Here is a 20,356-nt window from a genome sequence, read left to right as displayed (position 1 = left end):
ATATCATTCACTTCATCTTTTTGAGTTCAATACAAACCATGTTACACACAGAGGCCCAGGAGAAAAACAGGAGAAGGTGACCCAGGAAATAGTTTCCAAGGAAATAATTCAGACAAAAAGTATTAGCAATCAATGGCAGAGGATTACTATTATGCCATACAGATATTTTGAAATTAGCAATCTACTTTTCAGATCCTAAATACTAACCCCAAAGAACTCATCTGTACCTCACTTCTGAAAGTAGTTCTAAAAAGAAACAGGTACTGAAGAAAATTCTGATGCACTCCTGAATCAGTGAGAGAGAATGACCCCAGTATTCAGCTTTTGGCATGCAGGAGTTATTTCCTAACTTCCCCGAAAAGAGTAGGAGACAAGTTGCCTGTGAATAGGACCAACTCTGAGCCAATGGTCCCCAACATGTTCCTGGAAACCCAAGAGCTTTGGAAAGACAATATACATTTGGCCTGCAGTTCTACCCTGGAAAGCCTTTGTCCCTTCCTTGCCTCTTTCTGAGGCTCCTTTCCATAAGCCAGGGAAGGAGCTAAGAAGTGGGACCCAACAGGATTCCTCAAGTACACAGCATCTGGAGACAGAACTTTGCCCTGGTGGACATGGAGGGCTAAGAAATCCCATCCTGGGAGCTCGTGAGGCTCCTGGTCAACCCCAGGCTGTGGGCAGTTATACAAATAGCCACCAGCTGACAGCCCTTTTGTCAGCAGGTGTTCCCCTGGCCTGATCACAAAGGGAACATCCACTGCCCTGGACACCGAACCAGGTAGAAGAGCACATGCCTGCAGCGAACAGAAGACTTGTTCTCAGTGAACAAAAGTGCAGGTCCCAGCTTCTGAGACAGAAAAGCACTTGAGCTAAACGTGGTGATGCAGTGTTCCATTTCTGTAGACAAAGGAGTTAAAAGAAGACACGAACATTCTGTCTCTCTGAATTGGGAGATGCATTTGCTTGAAAACACATCACAGATTTACACTACTGTTTTTACATAGTTTATTCAGAATTTTGAAAGTTAAAATGTGGGCATTTCCCCTAAAACAAATCATCCCCTGCCACTCCGCAGCACACAGACTATCCCAGTCCTGCTACTTCTCTTTGTTCATGCTTACCACACACTCTTGCAACACGTGGGGGGGTCAAGACCCCAGCTATTTGGTAATGCAAATAAACTACAAAGTTACACAAAAGAATCTCATTTACTTCCTTTTCACTAACAGACCATGAATGAAAGATTAAGGGCAACACATTTACTTCATCCAAAGTTAATATACTTCCCTAATATTTTTTCTTCCTCTAAGATATTAAAACCCAAAGCAGTAACTTTGATATTCCATTTTTCTTTTCTGAATGGCTAAGCTAGGACATACTTTCCTTTCAAAGCTTATCATTAACCTCAAGATTGGCAGAAAGCAGTCTCCCAGCTGAGGCTTGGCTGTGACACTCTACAACAGGCAAAATTACCACATAGGTGCAAATGATGCTTTTAAGAGTTACCAAAACTTTTAAAAGAAATGATGCATTAATATGGAGACTCCACATTTTTCTGATGAAGCAAAATTCCTCTAAAGATGATGGCAGCTGTTCAAGAGAAGGCACTTTGTGCTAAAATTCAGAGCATCCCTCATGAGGGAATGCCACAGCAGAGAGGCCTGGTCAGCCCAAGCTGTAAGCCCCCCTTCAGGGTGGAGAGGGGCATCCCCAGGAAGGCATCTGCAGAGGACAAACTGGTAATCGGGATCCCAAGGCAAAATCGTTAAGGTTTGGAGGGGAAAATGTCAGAGACAAAACACAGTTGCACCAAGGATTGAGGAGTGAACTTTTGCAAGGACGTGTAGGTGGCTCTGCACTTTCTGTTGGGCTGGTTCCTTCACCGCTTCGAAGGAGGCTCTGGAGGCTGAGCAGGAGCAGCACCTTAACCAAGAGGGTTCTACACCTCCTGTCTGCCTGGACTCCTTGCCGTGTTCCCAGGAAAAATCCGCATTCCTGTTGGCAGCGCTTTTGGGTATTGCTGGTCCATGACAACTCTTAGGGATTTTCTGATATAGCCCTGAAGAGAAAGCGTTTTCCATGTGATCAGGACACCCTGGCAATGCCCACTGGCTTTCTGGGCCTTCTAAGAGCAACATGGACCGACTACATCCCATCAACACTCAGAAAAGCAGCATGAGTATTTTAGATAGGTGGGAAGAGATAAATCAATGGATTGAGGGTCTTTATCCTAGTACCATAAATAAAGTGCACCATGAATGGAGGGTATTAAAAGTCACTTGCGGAGGCCGAGGTATGGGGAGAAACTACCACCACCACCCCCTCAAGGGATGGCAGATCATTTCCTTTAGCCAGAATGCTGGCTGCTGAGGCTTCGTTATTGCTTATTTCCTTAGTACATGGAACTTTCAGCTGTAAAGAAAAAAGAAATACTTGGTGGGTTTGGCAGAAAGCATATCACAAAATCACAGGAATTGGCAGATATTCAGTAAGTTTATGTTACAATCAAACTTTTTTTTCCCCTTCGTTCTGATGAACGTATTAGGAAAACTCAAGTTTTTTTAAAACATCTATCAAATTGGCTCATGATACTTCTAAAGAAGCAGGACAGCTGTTTATGACAATGCAGCAGAAATGGCTGTCTTTGTTCTACAGATCTTCAGATGCATGATGAAGAGAATCCACACTATTACATTTCAGGAGTTTACCATGATGTATCAGTGGGTTTCATAAACTTCTTGGAAGCTCTTCCAAAAGAGTGCAAGAGGAAAACTATGGTGTTGTACAAAAAACTCTGCTCCAGTCAGGCCAGCTTCTGGGACACTATTTTGCCACTTTCATGTAGGAAGGTATTGCCCCCCGTGCCGTCAGGCCCTCGAAGCGCTTGTAGGTGTAATTGATGAAGACCCAGTCTTTGTTCTTATAGTCAGCCTCAGGGTGGTTGCTTGTTACCACTGGGAAAGAAATACATGTGAGAGCCGGTTCACTGCCTTCACGCCAAGGACTCCTCAGAACTGAAGGCATGACATTCTGAAGCACACCAATGTTTACTGGGGTTAAAGTTGTTCTTCACTGCAAATTTTATTGCTTGCTATATTCTTTGAACCTATTTTATTGCTTGCTGTATTCATATTTTTCACAAATATTTAAAGTTTTATTTTCCCATTTCTGTGATTTCAGGGGACCTCACCTTTAATTTAATAAATAACAGGAAAAGAACAGATCTTTTTGATTTACCCACCCAGCTGAACAGTATCAACATGGCAGTTTGCATTCATTTTCCATTTGACAAGGCTTCACTGCTACCCAGCATTAGCACTGGAAAATACTTTCAAAGAACCTGAAGAACTAAAGTTCCTCTCCATGCTCTCTACCCTGATTTGTAACCATCACTCCAAAACGTGGGGGGAAATACTGTGCTTATAAGACAGCAGAAGACAGTGTTGGTGGTATTACCTGTTGGCTTAAGAATATCAGATTCTGGAAATTCATCGAAGTTTGAGGTATCATCAATACTTTTGATTTCAATTGATATTGCAGCAGGTCTCTCTCTGCCAAGAATAATGCCAAAAATTACTAAGGTTAGTAATCACATGGATCATAACTAATCAAGTATTTCTCCAAAAAAAGCCCCTCGTCTGAACAGGAAGACTACCACTGGCAGGCAGCACTCACTTTCTCTGAAAGGCCATGCCAACTGACTGATTCAAACGAAACAAATTACACTGAAAAATCACAAGTAACAATTACTCACAGCAAGGAAGATAAAAATAATGAAAAATTAAAATCCACAGTTCATGCACTCTCCCTGATCACCTGCCCTGTCTGCTAAAAAGGGGACTGAACCTCTGAGTGTCCCGTCAGGTGCCCTGCCTCTACCAGAGGTGCCAAAAGGTAGAGTGGCCAAAGCCGCAGCATGAACAAGCAAAGGTAAAAATCACAAGGATGCAAATCAGAACGTGACTGTGAATGAGATGACAACTACTTCACCCTCTGTTTAGCAACGAAAGAATGAGTAAGAAGGTCTGGGACCACCGGCAGGTGGGCACTGTTGGCAGCGCTCTACAACCCCCACTGCTAAACTAACAACTCTCACTCCCGCTCCCCACTCTGCTCTGTGCTCCTCCCCACCCCAGTCCCTCCTCCTCTCGTCTCTCCCCTCTCTGTCTCTTTGTGAAAGCCCCTATCCTATGTGCAGGGACAGTCCTGCCCACGGTTCCCAACATGAGAGGCTGGTGTGTTCTAAGTAAAACCAGGTGCAACACGATTCTAAGATGATCCCTTCCCCATGGAACCCAAGTTCACTTTACCTTGGAAATAACTGCTGGCTTCAACATACCTGTGGCACACAGTAGACGGGAAGCTCCAACTCTTCACCAAGAATGAACATCAGGAAAAGACCTGAATTTCTAAGAAGCTCTGTTCCCTTACTTGGCTTACCAGTAATGAAATGGTGCTTCCAATTTAGTATTAAGCAAACTACAGACTTTCTGAAATAATCCTGGAAGCTTTTATATGGATATACCTGATATGTTCCCAGTCAACGCCTTCAAAGAAAGAATTACTTTTGATTTCCTCAACTCCAGGGGCTCCAATTCTATGTTCCCATTCACAGCAGAATCTGGAAAAGACAGCAGCCTTTCAGCCTTTTAGCGTACCTCAAGTAGTCTCCTCAGAAAAAGAAAAGAAATAACTTCTTCCTTTTTTCAAAAAAGAATGACAGGAAACAGGGGGCAGACCCAGGAAATAATGGAAGTTTTTGAAAAATGAATTCACTCGTGTCAAAAAGCCTGGGTGGTAGGAGGGAAAGAGGTTCTCTGACTAGTACCTCAAAATTAGATCCTTGGCTTTCTCAGAAATAGGAACTTCTGGAGGAAAAGTCAGAGTTTCTTTCCAGTTCATCACCTTCTTATATGTCTCTTGAGGGGTCTCAGAACAGAAAGGTGGGTAGCCTGTAACAAAAAAGGAACCTGGGAGCTTTAATATCCCAGAACTTTGAATTTGACTGGATTATTCTCTTTAATATGATTCTCTGTAACTCTTAATGACCCTGTATGTTCTACCCTCCATGACATCCCAGAAAACATCTACACCAATTTTTTATTTTCCCCCAAGTGAATCTGTGCTTCTGGTACCCCCCAAGAGCCAGCTAATAGCTGGAGCTGGGAAGACAGACAGACCTAAGCAGAGCTGCAGATGTGGGAATCACTGCCCGAATAAGAGGATGAGACAACATGATTAGGACATGCCTCCCTTCTAGGGATACCCTTCACACAGGTGAAGTGCCTTAACAACCTCAGTAAGAAAAAAGCTATGTTTTTAAAAGTGACCACCATGCTTGCCTCTTTTTGAGAATTACAGCCAAGAGGATAAATTCTCACAAACCATACACAGTACTCCACCAGACCTCCACACAGACTACATCCACCTCCACAGGCATCCATCCTATGTTCCCAGAGACAATGCAGCCAGACACATGCCTCACCAGTCGTCCACACACACTCACTCGGTCCCACCACAGATATATACACTCTCTTCATGCTCTCAGGTTTTGGCCACTCCCACAGATGTGTCCCCTAAATACCAGACACACCATCCAAATAAGAGAGGTCAGGGGGTTCAGGGCATTCCATACTTTGAAGGCTTTGAGAGAGGAAGGGGATAGCAAATAAGAAGTGCATGAGGCAATGCCCAGTTAAAGTTCTCTGTAAACAATGATGTTTAATAAATGCCAGTGACTGAAAGGGATAGTAGATGGAGAAGATGAAAAAGTAGAAGAAAAATATGATAAATGGTCAGCAAAGCAACCACAGGATGCCTATAAGCCAGAGAATAGAGTAGGATACTCCTGATGGTCATGAGTTTTCTACCCAGGTAACTTCATTTTGAAAGACAAGGGGGAAAATTCTTAGATAACCCCAACTGAAACACAGTCTACTATCAATGTAGGAATCTTTCCTGGCTGCACAGAAAAAGTCCTCTGAAAGCATGCAACTTACCGATGAGCATCTCATACATGATCACCCCAAGCGACCACCAATCACAGAGCTTGTTGTACCCGGTCTGCATGAACACTTCAGGAGCAATGTAGTCAGGAGTGCCTACTGTGGAGAAGGCCTGAAACACGTACCACATGTCAGGGTGGCCCAGCAAGCAGGAGGGTGTCCAGAGTTCAGTTCTAGAGACCAAAGGCTACCAGTACCACCAACAGCTACCTACAACTAAGCAGGACAGCCCAGTAGCTTATTGCAAGCCTAATTTGCCAAAGCACTTTCAAAATGAACCATAAAACTTTGCCAGTGAGGCAACAGACCCCTCCTAAAGACAGCCACAGCCCATACTTGATCAGGTCAAAAAAAAAGCTAGTGTCACCATTTACTGTGCCCCCAGTAAGTGGCAGGCTTTATTTTTCTTACGTTTGTGAGCCTCTTTGGACCTGAACAAAACTCAGCAAGAGGACCCTATTAGCCCAACTTTGCAGATAAGAAAACCTGACAACACCTAAAACAGTATTGCCCAAAGCCTCAGAACTAGTTAAGTGGCAGAGCTCAATTTAGAAATTAAATATCTTGCTCCAAATCATCCTTCTACCATATATATTCTTGGATTTGATAAAATCATGAAAGGAAGCTTTGCGATCAAATGCTAAAGTTACATCCTACAGGTTAAAGATTTATAAATGTCTATTTACCAAACTTAATCATTTATGTAAATAGTTCTTAGGGGAAGATTTTTTCTAAATGCAAGCAATCTACTCTCATATACCAGGACTGCAATACTAGGGTGAAATACAAAGCCTGTGCTCAGCACAGGATTTAACATATGGAAGGCTCTAACCTAGGTGCTTTCTATATTACATGTCTTCTAAAAGTAAAAATTATACCTGGGTTGTCTTTTAAAAATATTTATTATGAAATACTGTAAACACAGAGGAAAAAAAAGCACAGAAAACACAACACACATACTCATTAAGCATGTTAAACAGAGGTTAATAATCTACCATGTTTGTCTCAGATCATTTGTCTTTTTGAAACAAAACTACAGAAACTATATTAAAGCCAGACAGTCCCTCCCTCCACCCCTACTGAAGTCAAAACTACCCCGAAATTGCTGTGCTCAATGCTTGCATGAATATTCACATAAATCACATATTACTTCTTATATATTTCGACTTAACAAAGGGTTTCATGCTGTACCGAATTATTTTGTGTTGCTACAACTTGTTTTTTTTTAATTTTGGGAGGGTTAATGTACAATCACTTGAACAACACTATGGTTACTAGACTCCCCCCATTATCAAGTCCCCCCCAACATTCCATTATAGTCACTGTCCATCAGCGTAGTAAGATGCTATAGAATCATTACTTGTCTTCTCTGTATATACCCCCCAGCTACATTATGTGTGCTAATCGTAATACCCCTTTTTCCCCCTTGTCCCTCCCTTCCCACCCATCCTCCCCAGTCCTTTCCCTTTGGTAACTGTTAGTCCATTCTTGTGTTCTGTGAGTCTGCTGCTGTTTTGTTCCTTCAGTTTTTTCTTTGTCCTTATATTCCACAGATGAGTGAAATCGTTTGGTACTTGTCTTTCCCCACCTGGCTTATTTCACTGAGCATAATACCCTCTAGCTCCATCCATGTTGTTGCAAATGGTAGGATCTGTTTTCTTATGGCTGAATAATATTCCATTGTGTATATGTACCACCTCTTCTTTATCCATTCATCTACTGATGCACACTTAGGTTGCTCCCATTTCTTGGCTATTGTAAATAGTGCTGCGATAAACATAGGGGTGCATCTGTCTTTTTCAAACTGGGCTCCTGCATTTTTAGGGTAAATTCCTAGGAGTGGAATTCCTGGGTCAAATGGTATTTCTATTTTGAGTTTTTTGAGGAACCTCCATACTGCTTTCCACAAAGGTTGAACTAGCTTACATTCCCACCAGCAGTGTAGGAGGGCTCCCCTTTATCCACATCCTCACCAATACAACTTGTTTTTACTCAACATATTTTGAGATTTACTCATGTAGCTCATTTACCCATTTCACTGCTGCATACTACTGTCATACCATCAGTGTTTTTTATCCATTCTCCTATAAATGGACACTTCTGTTGCTTCCAGTGTTCCACTATGACAAGTAGCACCTGAATAAACATTCTTATAACACTTCTTGGGCACTCCAGAGGATACTAGTGGTATCGCTGGGTCTTGCATTATGAGCATCTTCAACTTAATTAGACATCTTCCAACTGTCCTCCAAAGTGATTTTATCTATTTAAACACCCCCAGTGTGAATGAGCTCCTGGTGTTCCACATCTCACCAACACTTGGCTTGGTCAGACTTTTAAATTATTACCAATTTGATGAACAGGAAATGGAATCTTGCTGCTTTAAATTGCATGTCTCTTATTTCTGGTAAAGTTGAACATATTCACATGGTAATTAGCCATTGAGGTGTTTTTCCTGTGAATTCCTGTTCAGATTCTTTGCCTGTTAGTTTTTTTTGTTACATTATCTTTTTTACTGATTCGTAGGAATTCTTTATGAATCCGGGGCATTAATCCTGATTCAGAACATTAGTCTTTTATAGTTTTACATACTGTGACTATCTTTTTCCAGTCTGAGGCTTATCATTTTTATCATGATTTTTTAAATGATGTAATATTTGTCACACACCAAAAAATGTGTTATCAAATTAGGAAGCATAATAATGAAAATGAATATCCATGAGTTCAACTAAAGAACCAAAATATTACCAGTGTCATTAAAGCTAAACATAACACTCATCTCCATCCCATCTTCCTGCTTCTCCTAACTCCTGCTCAGCTCTTAAGTTTATCACTCCTCTTCTTTTGAAAAGAAATTTAATTTTGCCACATGTATTTCTCTAAGTGAGATCTTGTTCAGTTTTGCTTTTGAGCTTTGGTATCATTCTACTTGCAGTCTTTGCTATGTGATTTTTCCTTTAATGTTTTGTTTCTAAAACTGATCCATGGTGCCACATGTAGTTGTAGTTCAATTATTTTCACTGCTCTAAAGTATTCTATTCCAGAATGTAACTGTTTTCCTGTCAAAGGACACTGGGTTATTTCCAGTTTTTTTGCTATTATGAAAATGTGATAAGCACTCTTATGTCTCCTGGTTTACAGGTGCAAGTTTCCGCAGGACATGTAACTAGGTGTAGAATTGCTGTGTTGTAGGGTATGCACATCAACTGTAAGATAATTCCGAAGTAGTTGGACCATATGGCTTGTCTTTTCATTTGTTTATTTCTTTTAATATACAGAAGGATTTTTTTCATTAAAGCAGTAAAATAAATCATTTTCCTTTATGATTTGCACTTCTTACATGTTGTTTAAGAAACTGTTTCTTACTCCGAGGTTAGAAAGCTATTGCCCTGTATTTTCTCCTAAAATTTTAGAAATTTTATTTTCCATACGATTTATTTTTGTGTATACAGTAGGGTAGGAACCATTTTTTTTCCATATAGATAATGTGCATTGTTTCCTTTTAAATACACATATTAAATAACATAAATGCCAGTTTTTTTTTTTAAAGCTTTAAAGTCTGAAAAATGGATTGGGCCCTCCTCAAGAAGCAGCAGTATTTTCCTTCTAATTATAAAGGTTAAGGAACTACAGAAACCATTCAACTTAGATTAGTCCAGCAAAGCTGAATGTTAAGGGATTAAAAAAAAAAAACTCTTAACGTTATAAAATATAGCCAACAGCCAACTCAAACTTGTGATATAAGGTAACGCTCTCACTCTGGGAACTAGAGTCCCACCTTCGGAGCTCTCATTGTATAGCCCTGATAGCCTCAGGTAGCAGGTATTTCTAATCTGGACACTACCCACTCTTCCCAAACCTTTGTTTGTTTTCCAGACCAGGCGTCCTCTAACTACAAGCTCTTAATACCTCAAATCCATACCCTTCTTTTTCCTTTTGCTGTCTGGGTATTTATAGTCTCAATGAGAGCTACCCTATAAAAGAGATTTGTTAATTGTTAGTAGTCATTTCAAACACATGATGTGTTCCAACTTCTGATTTCATTTAGGATTTTAGGGGAAATAAAGCAATTTAATTTTCTACTTAATCACTTCTATAAATTCTGCACTAAAAAGTAATAATAAACTGACAAAGACTGGATACCTGTCTGTACTTCCATTTCTTACCTCTGTGATTTAATAACTTAAAGCTGACTCACATCTATTTCTTAATCGGTTACTGGAGCCTAAGGTTACTCAGGACCACACAGATACTTAAAACTTTACAATATGATGTAAGCAGCCAAGAAGTGAAGTTAAAGCCTCTACAATTTTTTAGTGATTTTCAATGGACTTAAAAGTAATAGACTAGGTAAGCAATTACATCTGTTAATTACATCTAGAGCAGTAAATTTACATTAAACATTAACTAATATTAACCCTCCATTTGATACTACCTGGAGAGGATCATTTACAAAAGGTCAAAAGCACAGGGTTGACTGACCTTTTGAAGACTGAGAGTAGCTTTATTCTCTCCAAGTTATCAAAAGAGGTAATATGAGGATGACCTTAACACTTTTCCATTTCTATTGCAGGCAGAATAAAAAGGCAAGAACCTTAATCACAGCATGAGAATCTTAATTTATTCATATTTTTTTAAAAAGACATTTTAGGCTATTAAAAGACATTTACCTCCAAATATAGAAATTGTGAAATCACCTTCTTATAGACCTGTAAGTGGTTCCTAGTAAATCTGATATAACCCTTTGGTGTTTGTCAAAGAGCATAAAGACTGTCTCAGAGTATAATTATAATTTATGCTATTTAAGCTTAATCACAACCAAAATAAATACTAGCAAGTGGCCAAAGGTTAAATCTTAGCTTGCTTTAAAAACAAAAACAAAAAGAAAGCACAGAAGAGTCCTTACCTTTCATTAGCTTTCAAAACACAGGTAAATATCAGTTTCCCAAAAAATACAGGAGCTATTGTTTAAGAAACAGTCTCTCCAGTGGAGGGTCCCAACCTTCACTGCACAGCAGAATCACTCAGATTCATTTTAAAATCAGATACCTAGTTTATATCCTAAACGAACTAAATCAGAACCCTGGGTGGGACTTAGACATACATCAGTATGTTCTGAAGTTCCCCAGGTAATTCTGACGTGTAGCCAAAGTTAAGACCTACTGCTCTATGGAGAGACATAATAAAAACATCCACATTTGTTCCTGACAGTCCCTATAACCCTCAACAGGCTATGTAAACAGTTTTTCAACCACATTCAGAATTTAGACAGTTAAAGACTATCAGAGTTCCTAAAGAAAGGAGACTATGATATGACTAACCATACCAAACTTAAGTGTCCCCAAGTTAATGTCAGAAAAAGGTATCAAATATGTTTCAGTTTCATAAAAATTATAATACTCAGAAAAAGGCATCAAACATGTTTCAGTTTTTTACATCACAAAAGTGTTTGGTTTAAGTTAATGCCTCTCCCAGAGCCCAGTTTTATCATAAAAATTATAATACTCAAAGCATGGAGGATGGGCCTCAAATAAATTTTAAAAATGTAAGGCTTTCCTATGATTCTTTCATGAACAATTCTACAGGCTTCAATTTTCACATACGCCTGACACCTACCTACTACTCACTAACAGTTTACTAAGTGAGTTAGTAAAAACACTTTAGAGAATTCTAATTTATTATTTTACTAAGAAGTCTGGCCAAACCGCATTATTTGGCAAATCTGCTAAGTTACCACTGTATACACCAAAAAGCAGAAGTGCTATCTATGGGATTGATGGGGTTAATACATATTTCAAGTAAGGTAGAAAAATAAAATGTATAAGCACACATGATTTGATTGTTTTTCCCACACACTCTGTTGATGTGTAGTCAAGGACTGAGTGATGAGAACCAAAGCAGTTCTCATGGCTCAGAGCCACCTTCACACAGTTTTGGTATCCTTGAGAAGCATCGCGACCTTGGGCTAGACTCAAGGCTGGATAATGATGTTTGAGTTCATTTTAAGTTCATTTATTCAATAAAAACGAGAAGTGCCTTCTCGGCACTGCTCTTGCACTGTTACGCCTTGAGTCCCCTGGCTGGCCCTTTCAGGTCTTCGATAACTCATCGCATCTCCTCCCTTACCTGCGGGTCAGAGGCGGGAAGGGGACTGACAACTATCATTTCTAGATAATACATGTTTCATGACCATACTTCTGAGTTGTAGTTTTCCATTGCTGCTTTTCTTGCTTTCTAAAGATCAACTGTTAGTTTAGTGTTACCATCATCAATTTCATTTGCTATGGGTTTCTAGCAAAGCCTAAGTATAGAGAGAGACACACTTCTATTATCTCTAGTCAGTTTTCCAATAACTAGACATTGGGACATACACCCTGCATTTCAAATGTGAACCAATGAATCAGAATAAATGTTTGCCTAGGCAGCAATGTATCACTGGTGAATTTGTTCTATTTCAATGACTTTCCAACAAGGTAAATGCAATAATGTTACTTATTTTTAAGCTTGTGGGGCATAATTTTATGTGTATATACTCAAATACTTATAAAGTAAGAAACATTTCCCTTAAATTTCTCTCCAATTTTTATCACCCAGTTCTTTTTTCCACCACAGAGTAGCAAAGGGTGGGGCAGGAAATTGAGGAGTCTTGACTCACATAAGTGAATCAAACTTTTAAGTTTGAGTACCACTACCTTAAAGCCCTGGGGAGGTATTTTTACTTCATTTCATTTTGAAAAAATTCCAACTGAAACACCTTTTTATGGGAACAGGTGGAACTGGAAAGAAAGGGGCCATCACCAATAGAACAGGTCAGGAGGAGGTCATACTTTGAAAATGTCACATTTTCTCCTCTCCTTCAAAAGATTAGTTTTGGTATTGCTGACATGATGACAGTGCTCTAGTAAGGTAATCTTAAAAGCACGGGAGACAGACACACCACAAACACTTATCAAATGCAAATTTATATGCATATTTTTGAACTATAAACATGGTTGGTTGGTTTGTAGCATTTAAGAAGCCACAGACATTACTTACTAGCTGACGTCTATTTCTTTTCCAGGTTTCTGCTTTCCTTTTGGAATTCATGTTCTGGAAAGCTAAATGTAGAGAAAACAAGTTCTAATCAAAGTTCAGACAGGAATTTTTACTACTTTTTCAGGCTCTGGTTCAAACCACATGAGACCCTAAAGTCTTACTTTTCTGCACATACATGAATAACTCTGGGAAACACACTTCCCAGCAAGTTTATAAGCCCAAACCAGACTCTAAAGCACTAACTCAAAGAATCAAACAGTGAGAATCATAAGCAGCACTTCCATGTGGATCATGCAGCTAGACTGGACAAAGATGGGCCTTAATCAGAATTACTTAATTCAGATTCATCAGAAGCAAAGTTCCCAAAGTGGATCTAAAAACATTCACAATTTCTCAAAATTACCATCAAATTTCCAAGAACAGTAATTGTTACATAATCAGAAATTTCTTAATTTATAATACATTATTTGCCATATGCTTCTCTAGGATGCACTGTAATTTTACTACATTGTTGCAACAGTTTGATTAGTGCTTGAGTGAAAGTGATACTCATAAGGATAACTTACTTTCTGCTAGGCCAGAAAGATGTACTTAGGACAAATCTGATCTGGAGTCGGTCACAAGACCTTCTTCCTCTACTACTTCTGCTTGTCTGCCACATATTTATCCCCAGTTAAACATTTTTTAATTTAACTATTGTTGATATACAATCTTATATTGTTTTCAGGTATACAGCACAGTCGTTCAACAGTACCCGTATTATTAAATCCTCACCCTCTCTAGTGCAGTTACTCTCTTTGTCAACACAGGAAGATGTTACAGAATCAATGGCTATATTCTCCGTGCAGTACTACCATCCCCATGACCAACTTACACTATGATTAAGGATTTTTGTGCCCTTTTATCCCCCTCACCCTTTCCCACCCACCCACCAACCTTCTGAGTAGAGCTCCAAAGAAAGCTCTTTCCGACATCCACCTTAACATATTTGGTAGTACTCATCTTGCCTCACCATACAACACAAATCACAGGCAAACCTGAGAAGGCATTTTTATTCTCCAAAGACTGATGCTATGACAATTTCCTAATCTGCCCTTGCTTGTTTTGGTTATCAGGGGAACAGCTCTTCTAGGCCCAGTTAAGGGATAAAAAAAAAAGCTAACATTACTGTTAACACTTACTGAAATCACTGGGGAGGCTGTGGTTCAGATTCCTATAAAATTCTGTCCTATGTGCTTTTTTTAGTCCTGTGCAAAGGCCAAAGTCAGAAAGTTTCACATGGCCCTATGGAGAGAAGAAACAATAATGGATGGATGAACATTCATGGACGTGGAAGAGAACCTTATCTTCCCCAGCCCCTTGCAGTATCCATTACAGCTCCACCACTGAAGTGTGCTGCCTTTTTAAATTCTATTGAAAAGAAAAATACATAGCCAATTAATTTGCTGAAATTCACTTCAAATCCTATTATACTAATAAAAGTATTTAATTTTAGCACATTATCCTTGTTTCTGTCCAAATATCAAACTTCAAACAGAGCTGAACCCTCCAAAGCATCTAAAGATAATTTTATTACTTCTTAATACTCAAATATTCCTCTGTGCTTCTATATGGTCTTCCAAATTACCATTTTTAATGTTTACATAATATCCAAACAACTTAGTTTATTCTTGTGTACCTAACCACCTCCCTAATACTGGATGCTTACTCCACTTCCAGTTCTTGACTCTCATGTAACGTGGGCTATAAGCACCCATGACAGAGAGGGCCTATGTTCCCAATCTTAACTGTGGTCTTAACAAAGGATGGTCTTAACAAGTGGTGGTTAAATGATGAATAAATTAACAAATCTTTGTTCATACAGCTTCTCCTCTTGAATTTTTCATTAGTATAAACTTCAAGGTGCAAATTATTCCAATGACAAAGGGAACAAACTTTATTACATAGTTCTTAATGTTGCCATACTGTATTCCAATCGGAAGTCTTTGACTTCATCATTATTCTCTTCAAGGAACACTCACACCTCCTATGAGCAGGGTACCATGCTTTAAATGTGTTGTCTCATTTGTAATTCTTAATCTACACTTCAGACTCAAGTTATTAAATGGCTTGTGGTAAAATGGCAGAACCAAAGCCAGAAATCAATCCATGTTCTTTCTCCCCAGACCAGAATTACCTAACTTCTCCAATTTCCAGTCTTACCTAGAAAATGGGGATGATAATATAACCTGGTATGAAAGATGAGAATTAACACATGTAAGGCTCCTCACCTGGTGCCCGGCACATAACTAGTCCCAAGGAAGATGTATAGGTGTTCTTGGGGTGGTGACATTTTAAGTAGATAAGGAGGTAAAACCAAAAATAGGGGAGGGAAACCTGATGCTCAGAAATCTACAATGCTCAAGGTCACAAAATTAGAAGTGGTGGGCCAAGGTTTGAGCCCCAATAACTTCAGCATCTGTGGTCTGCCTCTACCGCTTTCCTTCAGGACATCTTCAGGCCTTGAAATACAAACTTCCCAGACTACAGGGAGTCTAGAGAAGTTATACTCAAATGGGTCAGGTCTTGTTTTGTTTTGTAAAGACATCCCATTACGTGTACGTGCATACTCGCACACACCTCGTGCACACATGCATGCACAAAAAAGTAAACTGTCCAGGATAGGTTTGAGCCTACTAACTTGCTATCTTTTTTTTTTTCAGATTTGCAAATAACTTATTCTAGAAGCCAAGGAATGAGAATTTAATTATAGCTCTCATAATTACACGTTTTACCCAAACACCTCTAAGAACTGTGTCTTAAAAAGGAAAGCCTGGAGCAAACGATATTGAAGCCTAAATTTTCAAGGAATTCTGTAGCTATTCTGAGTATACAGCAGGGACTCAAAACTTCTACATTTTCACATCTACAATCTGTGTGGGTGAACACTTAAATGAGCTCAGTTGTGAGAAGATTTTTCTATACTTGCAAGGCTAGTGTATTGTAGGAAGCAAATCTGCTCCTAACAGGGTTTCCCACTTTACCTCAGCTAGATTGTATCCCCCAAGTACTTGGCCTTCAACAGTTTTGTTTGCTGGACCTGAACACAGACTATGACATACAACTAAGCCAGCACTAAGGCATGTGGGACATAGGACCAGACAATCTGACCTCAAGACTGCACAAGGTAGAGCTGGTGCTTTATTAAAAATATAGCTGAACTTAAGGACATAGAAGAATACTGTCACATACATTTACATTTTAAAAGCAGCATAACAAACTATTTTTAGGATGCTAACTGTATATAAATTATTGACACAGAGAAAAAACATTTAGCTATTAGACCAAAATAACAGTTATCCTTGAATGATGAGATTAGAGCTATCTTTCTTCTTTATAAGTCTCTGTATTGTTCTAATTTTCTACTATGTATGTGCAAAAACCTACTAACCAGAAGAAATTATCTGGCAAATCTCCTGCTCTCTTAAAATAGAAAGATAAACACTGTCAAAGAAAGTTCAGGCCAAAAGTTCAGGATTTTCAGTGACAGCAAGAAGTTATCAAAAGATAGCAAGAAAGAAAAATATTCTAGGAATTAAACTGACTTTTCTACTTAAAAATTCAGAGAATTTTGAGTAACAGAACACCACATTCTAGAATTTTAGAGCTAGAAGTTGGGAGCCTCTTTGGATCAATATATTCACTTTATAGCTAAGTGAGATCCATATGGTAGAGGGGTTTGCCCAGTAGCCAGCATCTAGCAGCACAGGGATTCATTTCTGACTTGCTGTGAGTTTAAGAACCAAGTAACTAAATCATTTGTATATAAAGGGGCCATTATGGAGGGTGGGCTGGACTCTTTTTTAAGCAGAGGGTATATGATTTTGAACCTGAACTTTAGGACATATTGTTGTTTTGCCTCACTTCCTGGGTCTTGGCTGGGTTCCTCAACTAATGAGGTTGCCCAATAGGGGGGTTTTCATAGGTGATGGATAAGTAGAGTTAATTACATGCTAAGAGAAAATGACTATCTTTGGCTTTATTACAAAATAACCTCTACACCAATTTTACTCTTTTTTTAAAATATCATTTTAAGAGGAATGTTCAATGAAATTACAGAATCATAAGCCTTTCAGAGAAACACAGTTAACAGCAAACTTACTTGTAAAAAAAGAAAAATATACAAGGCAGCTCACAGCTCCCCTACTGTGATTACTACAAGCTGTGCAAGTTTAAAGTCGTTACAGCAGAGGCTGCTCAGATAGGTAAATACACGCTGGTTGTACTACGACCCCCCACAGTACCTTGCTGTCCAGGAGAAGGTTGTCTGGTTTGATGTCTCTGTGGATGAATCCAAGCTGATGAATGGAATCTATGGCTAATACTGTTTCTGCTATATAGAACTGAGTCTCTTCTTCTGTCAGGGTGTCTTTTTTCATCAACAGCGTCATCATGTCCCCTAGAAACAAGAAGATACAAAGCCACCACACATACACACACACATACACACACACACACACACACACACACACACACACACACACACACACACACACACACACACACACACACACACACACACACACACACACACACACACACACACACACACACACACACCATGTAAGTGCCAGTTTTCAGATATGTCTTCTCTACCTGCCAACATAAATCAGTGTTCAACAGGGCTCTGCTGTTACAGCAACTGACCCACATGCCAGTATGGGTGGAAATGGTAAGCAGTGTCTTAACATTTAAAAGGTAAAATTCACAGCCACAGAGAGCAAAGCACTTCTACCTAACCTAAATGAAGAAAGTAGACCCATTTACTTTGGAGAGAAAAAGCAAATTTCTCTCACCAAAAAAAAAAAAAAAAAAAAATGTGCATTTGCTTAGAATGTTTTGGACTAGGGAAAAAAGCTACGTGACTTTTCACTTTGTACAAGTATCTGCAAACTTCTCTATACCTAGAACCAAATGGCATTTCCACACTGGTTGTACTGCCATTGCTAGAGAAAGGCTGAAATGCCAAACAAAAAAAACATGCACATTTCAGAAAGCTGAAACAAGGTCTTCAAATTCTATTCACAAAACACTAGAACATGAATAAATAAGAAGGTGGTATTTAGGTAGCAAAGTGTTAGTCAACAAAAGACAAAAAGCTAAAAATACTACATACTGGAATGTGTGTAATAGTTGCCTCCCAAAAGTACAAACTGAACATCTCCCAAGATCAGTGGGGGTTTTTTCCCCAGTGTTTTATAACAGATATTTAAATATCTACCAATAGGCTTTCTGCAACTTTTACAACACAGTATCAGTTTTTTAGCAGTTAAAGGTAACCTCTGTAAGTTTTCTACAAGATCAAAATTTAATTACTTCTGCTTAACTAGCAATATAAAATGGTGAAAAAAAGATTCTGATCCTAACTCAACAGTTAGATAAAAGCAAAGCAAGGCAAATACATACATGTAGTTTAAAACTAAGAGAAACAGGAAAGATTCGGTTTAGATCTCATAAAAAGCTATTTATGTTAGAAAACAGGGAGAAGAGAAAGAGTTCTTATTTCAATAGAGCATCAGGCTACTTTTTGAATTTCATTTCATTTATAACTTTGGGGGAATTTTTGTATTCTTGGAGAAAAGTGGGTATTGACCTTCAGGCAAAAATTAAACCATTTATTTAAATGTTCTTCAACCCACAACTTGAAAAATTTGATCCCCTTATCATTCCTGGCAGCTACATACTCAATCTGAAGGCACATCAGGACATGGGGGTGGTGCACTCAGGCTGGCTCTAAGGTAGCTGTGGGGCCTGAGCGCTGTGGCCCAGGAGAGCAGCTAATGGCCTCACCTGTGCGAGCTCACCCAGATGATCAGAGAGCTCAAGCCAAATGGTCTATGGCTCTGTAGGCCAGCTCCATCAAGTGCAAAGGGCAGGGTCCAGGAAACAAGAGAAGCTATGGAAGATGGTGCATGTAAGGCTTAAGGAGATACATGTCAAGGGGTTGGGGACTGAACTGGTTTTTACTCCCATTTGAGAACTGGCATCTAAATGTTAAGAAGTCTCTCCTCATTCTACCAGATACTTTTCTAACTTTCATCAATTATTAATAAAAAGTTATGCTGACCCTAGATCTACACTAACGGCTGTCACAGGATCAAAACATTGTGCCACAATTTTATTTTCCTTGCTATCAAATAAAAGAAGAAAAAGTTTTCCTATGTCCCCACCAGAGTTTGCTCACAGTTCATCTGCTTACTGGGAAACAGACTGTGTTCCCAGAACAGATGGTATGTTCCGTTCTGGGTTTACTTTGGAGCTGTCTTAGGAGATGCACATGCTGAGTTACATAAAACTTGAAATTTCAGAAATGAGAAATTGATTCTGACTACTATGATAAGTAATGTGAGAAATTCACTCCTTATTAACACAAGTTGTAGAAAAAGAAAAAAGTTGAAGCAAAGAATGTTATAGCTTCAATGTTGTCACTTGGGTAGCTGATTACACATGATTCCCACTGACAGGAGAGCAGGCAGAGTCCCTAGTTTTTTCCTGTAATATTTAAAAAGAAAAAGAAAAGAAAGAAAGAAATGTCCATCTGAAATCACGAAAATGAATGAGAAGGTTACTTTTATGGCACTAAGAACTGGAGAAAGGCAACCCCGCACAAGACAGGTTACTGACTTCCTTTACAGACCTAAAAAAGATAGAGAAAGCATCTCTGTGAGCACGATGACAAGTCGAAAGGAGGGTTAACTGATGTGAGAGAGAAGCCACAGAACAAAAAAGGAAAAAGGACCTTTCATCATCAAATAATTACCTCCAGGCAGGAACTCCATGATTAGGTAGAGGTTTAGCTTATCCTGAAAACTATAGAACATTTTCACAACCCACAAACTGTCTGCCTCCACTAGAATGTCACGCTCCGCACGAATGTGGCCAACCTGGAGGTATATGCATTTGATTAATGACAAGGCTTGCTCTGCTTTATTAGACTGCATATTTGTTTAAACAATGTAAATACTGTTTTGAGCATTAAACTGTGATGATGCAAAAGATCTAATTTACGCTTAGGCAAATCTACAAACTCAAAATAGACAACATTTGACTTGAAGGTATTTGGTGATGAGCACTTCAGTGATGAATGGCTGAAGAAACAGCAAAATAAATGGCTTTAATGCAAATGGCAACTTTAACGGTGGTATAAATTTAACTGATTAGTTAAAATTACCATTCTTTTGCATGTCTTTTTGTTCTAATAATCTTTAACAATAAAATTAAGCCCCTGGATGAGACTCTCTAAACAAGTCCTGCCTAAGGTCTGCAATGCTATCGGTAAC

At 39.0% G+C, this 20,356-nt stretch overlaps 1 protein-coding gene across 4 annotated transcripts in view; it reads right to left on the bottom strand.

Annotated features, from left to right (window-relative positions):
- Positions 1-985: 985 nt before the first annotated feature.
- STK38 (serine/threonine kinase 38) overlaps positions 986-20,356 on the bottom strand; it is a 39,945-nt gene continuing 20,574 nt past the window's right edge. For 3 of the 4 annotated variants that reach the window (XM_036917461.2, XM_036917460.2, XM_036917459.2), the window contains 9 exons: positions 19,837-19,960; positions 17,321-17,475; positions 14,219-14,321; positions 13,038-13,099; positions 5,997-6,114; positions 4,826-4,949; positions 4,523-4,618; positions 3,454-3,548; positions 986-2,951 (listed from right to left, as the gene is read on the bottom strand). In XM_036917461.2, the coding sequence (XP_036773356.1) occupies positions 2,821-2,951; positions 3,454-3,548; positions 4,523-4,618; positions 4,826-4,949; positions 5,997-6,114; positions 13,038-13,099; positions 14,219-14,321; positions 17,321-17,475; positions 19,837-19,960 (1,008 nt within the window). In that variant the 3' untranslated portion in view covers positions 986-2,820. The remainder of the gene's footprint in view (positions 2,952-3,453; positions 3,549-4,522; positions 4,619-4,825; positions 4,950-5,996; positions 6,115-13,037; positions 13,100-14,218; positions 14,322-17,320; positions 17,476-19,836; positions 19,961-20,356) is intronic. The other variant, XM_036917462.2, reaches the window with a different exon arrangement.

The sequence above is a fragment of the Manis pentadactyla genome, chromosome 16 (genome assembly GCF_030020395.1).
Source record: "Manis pentadactyla isolate mManPen7 chromosome 16, mManPen7.hap1, whole genome shotgun sequence".
NCBI lineage: Eukaryota > Metazoa > Chordata > Mammalia > Pholidota > Manidae > Manis > Manis pentadactyla.
This window is presented reverse-complemented; position numbering and strand designations above follow the sequence as displayed.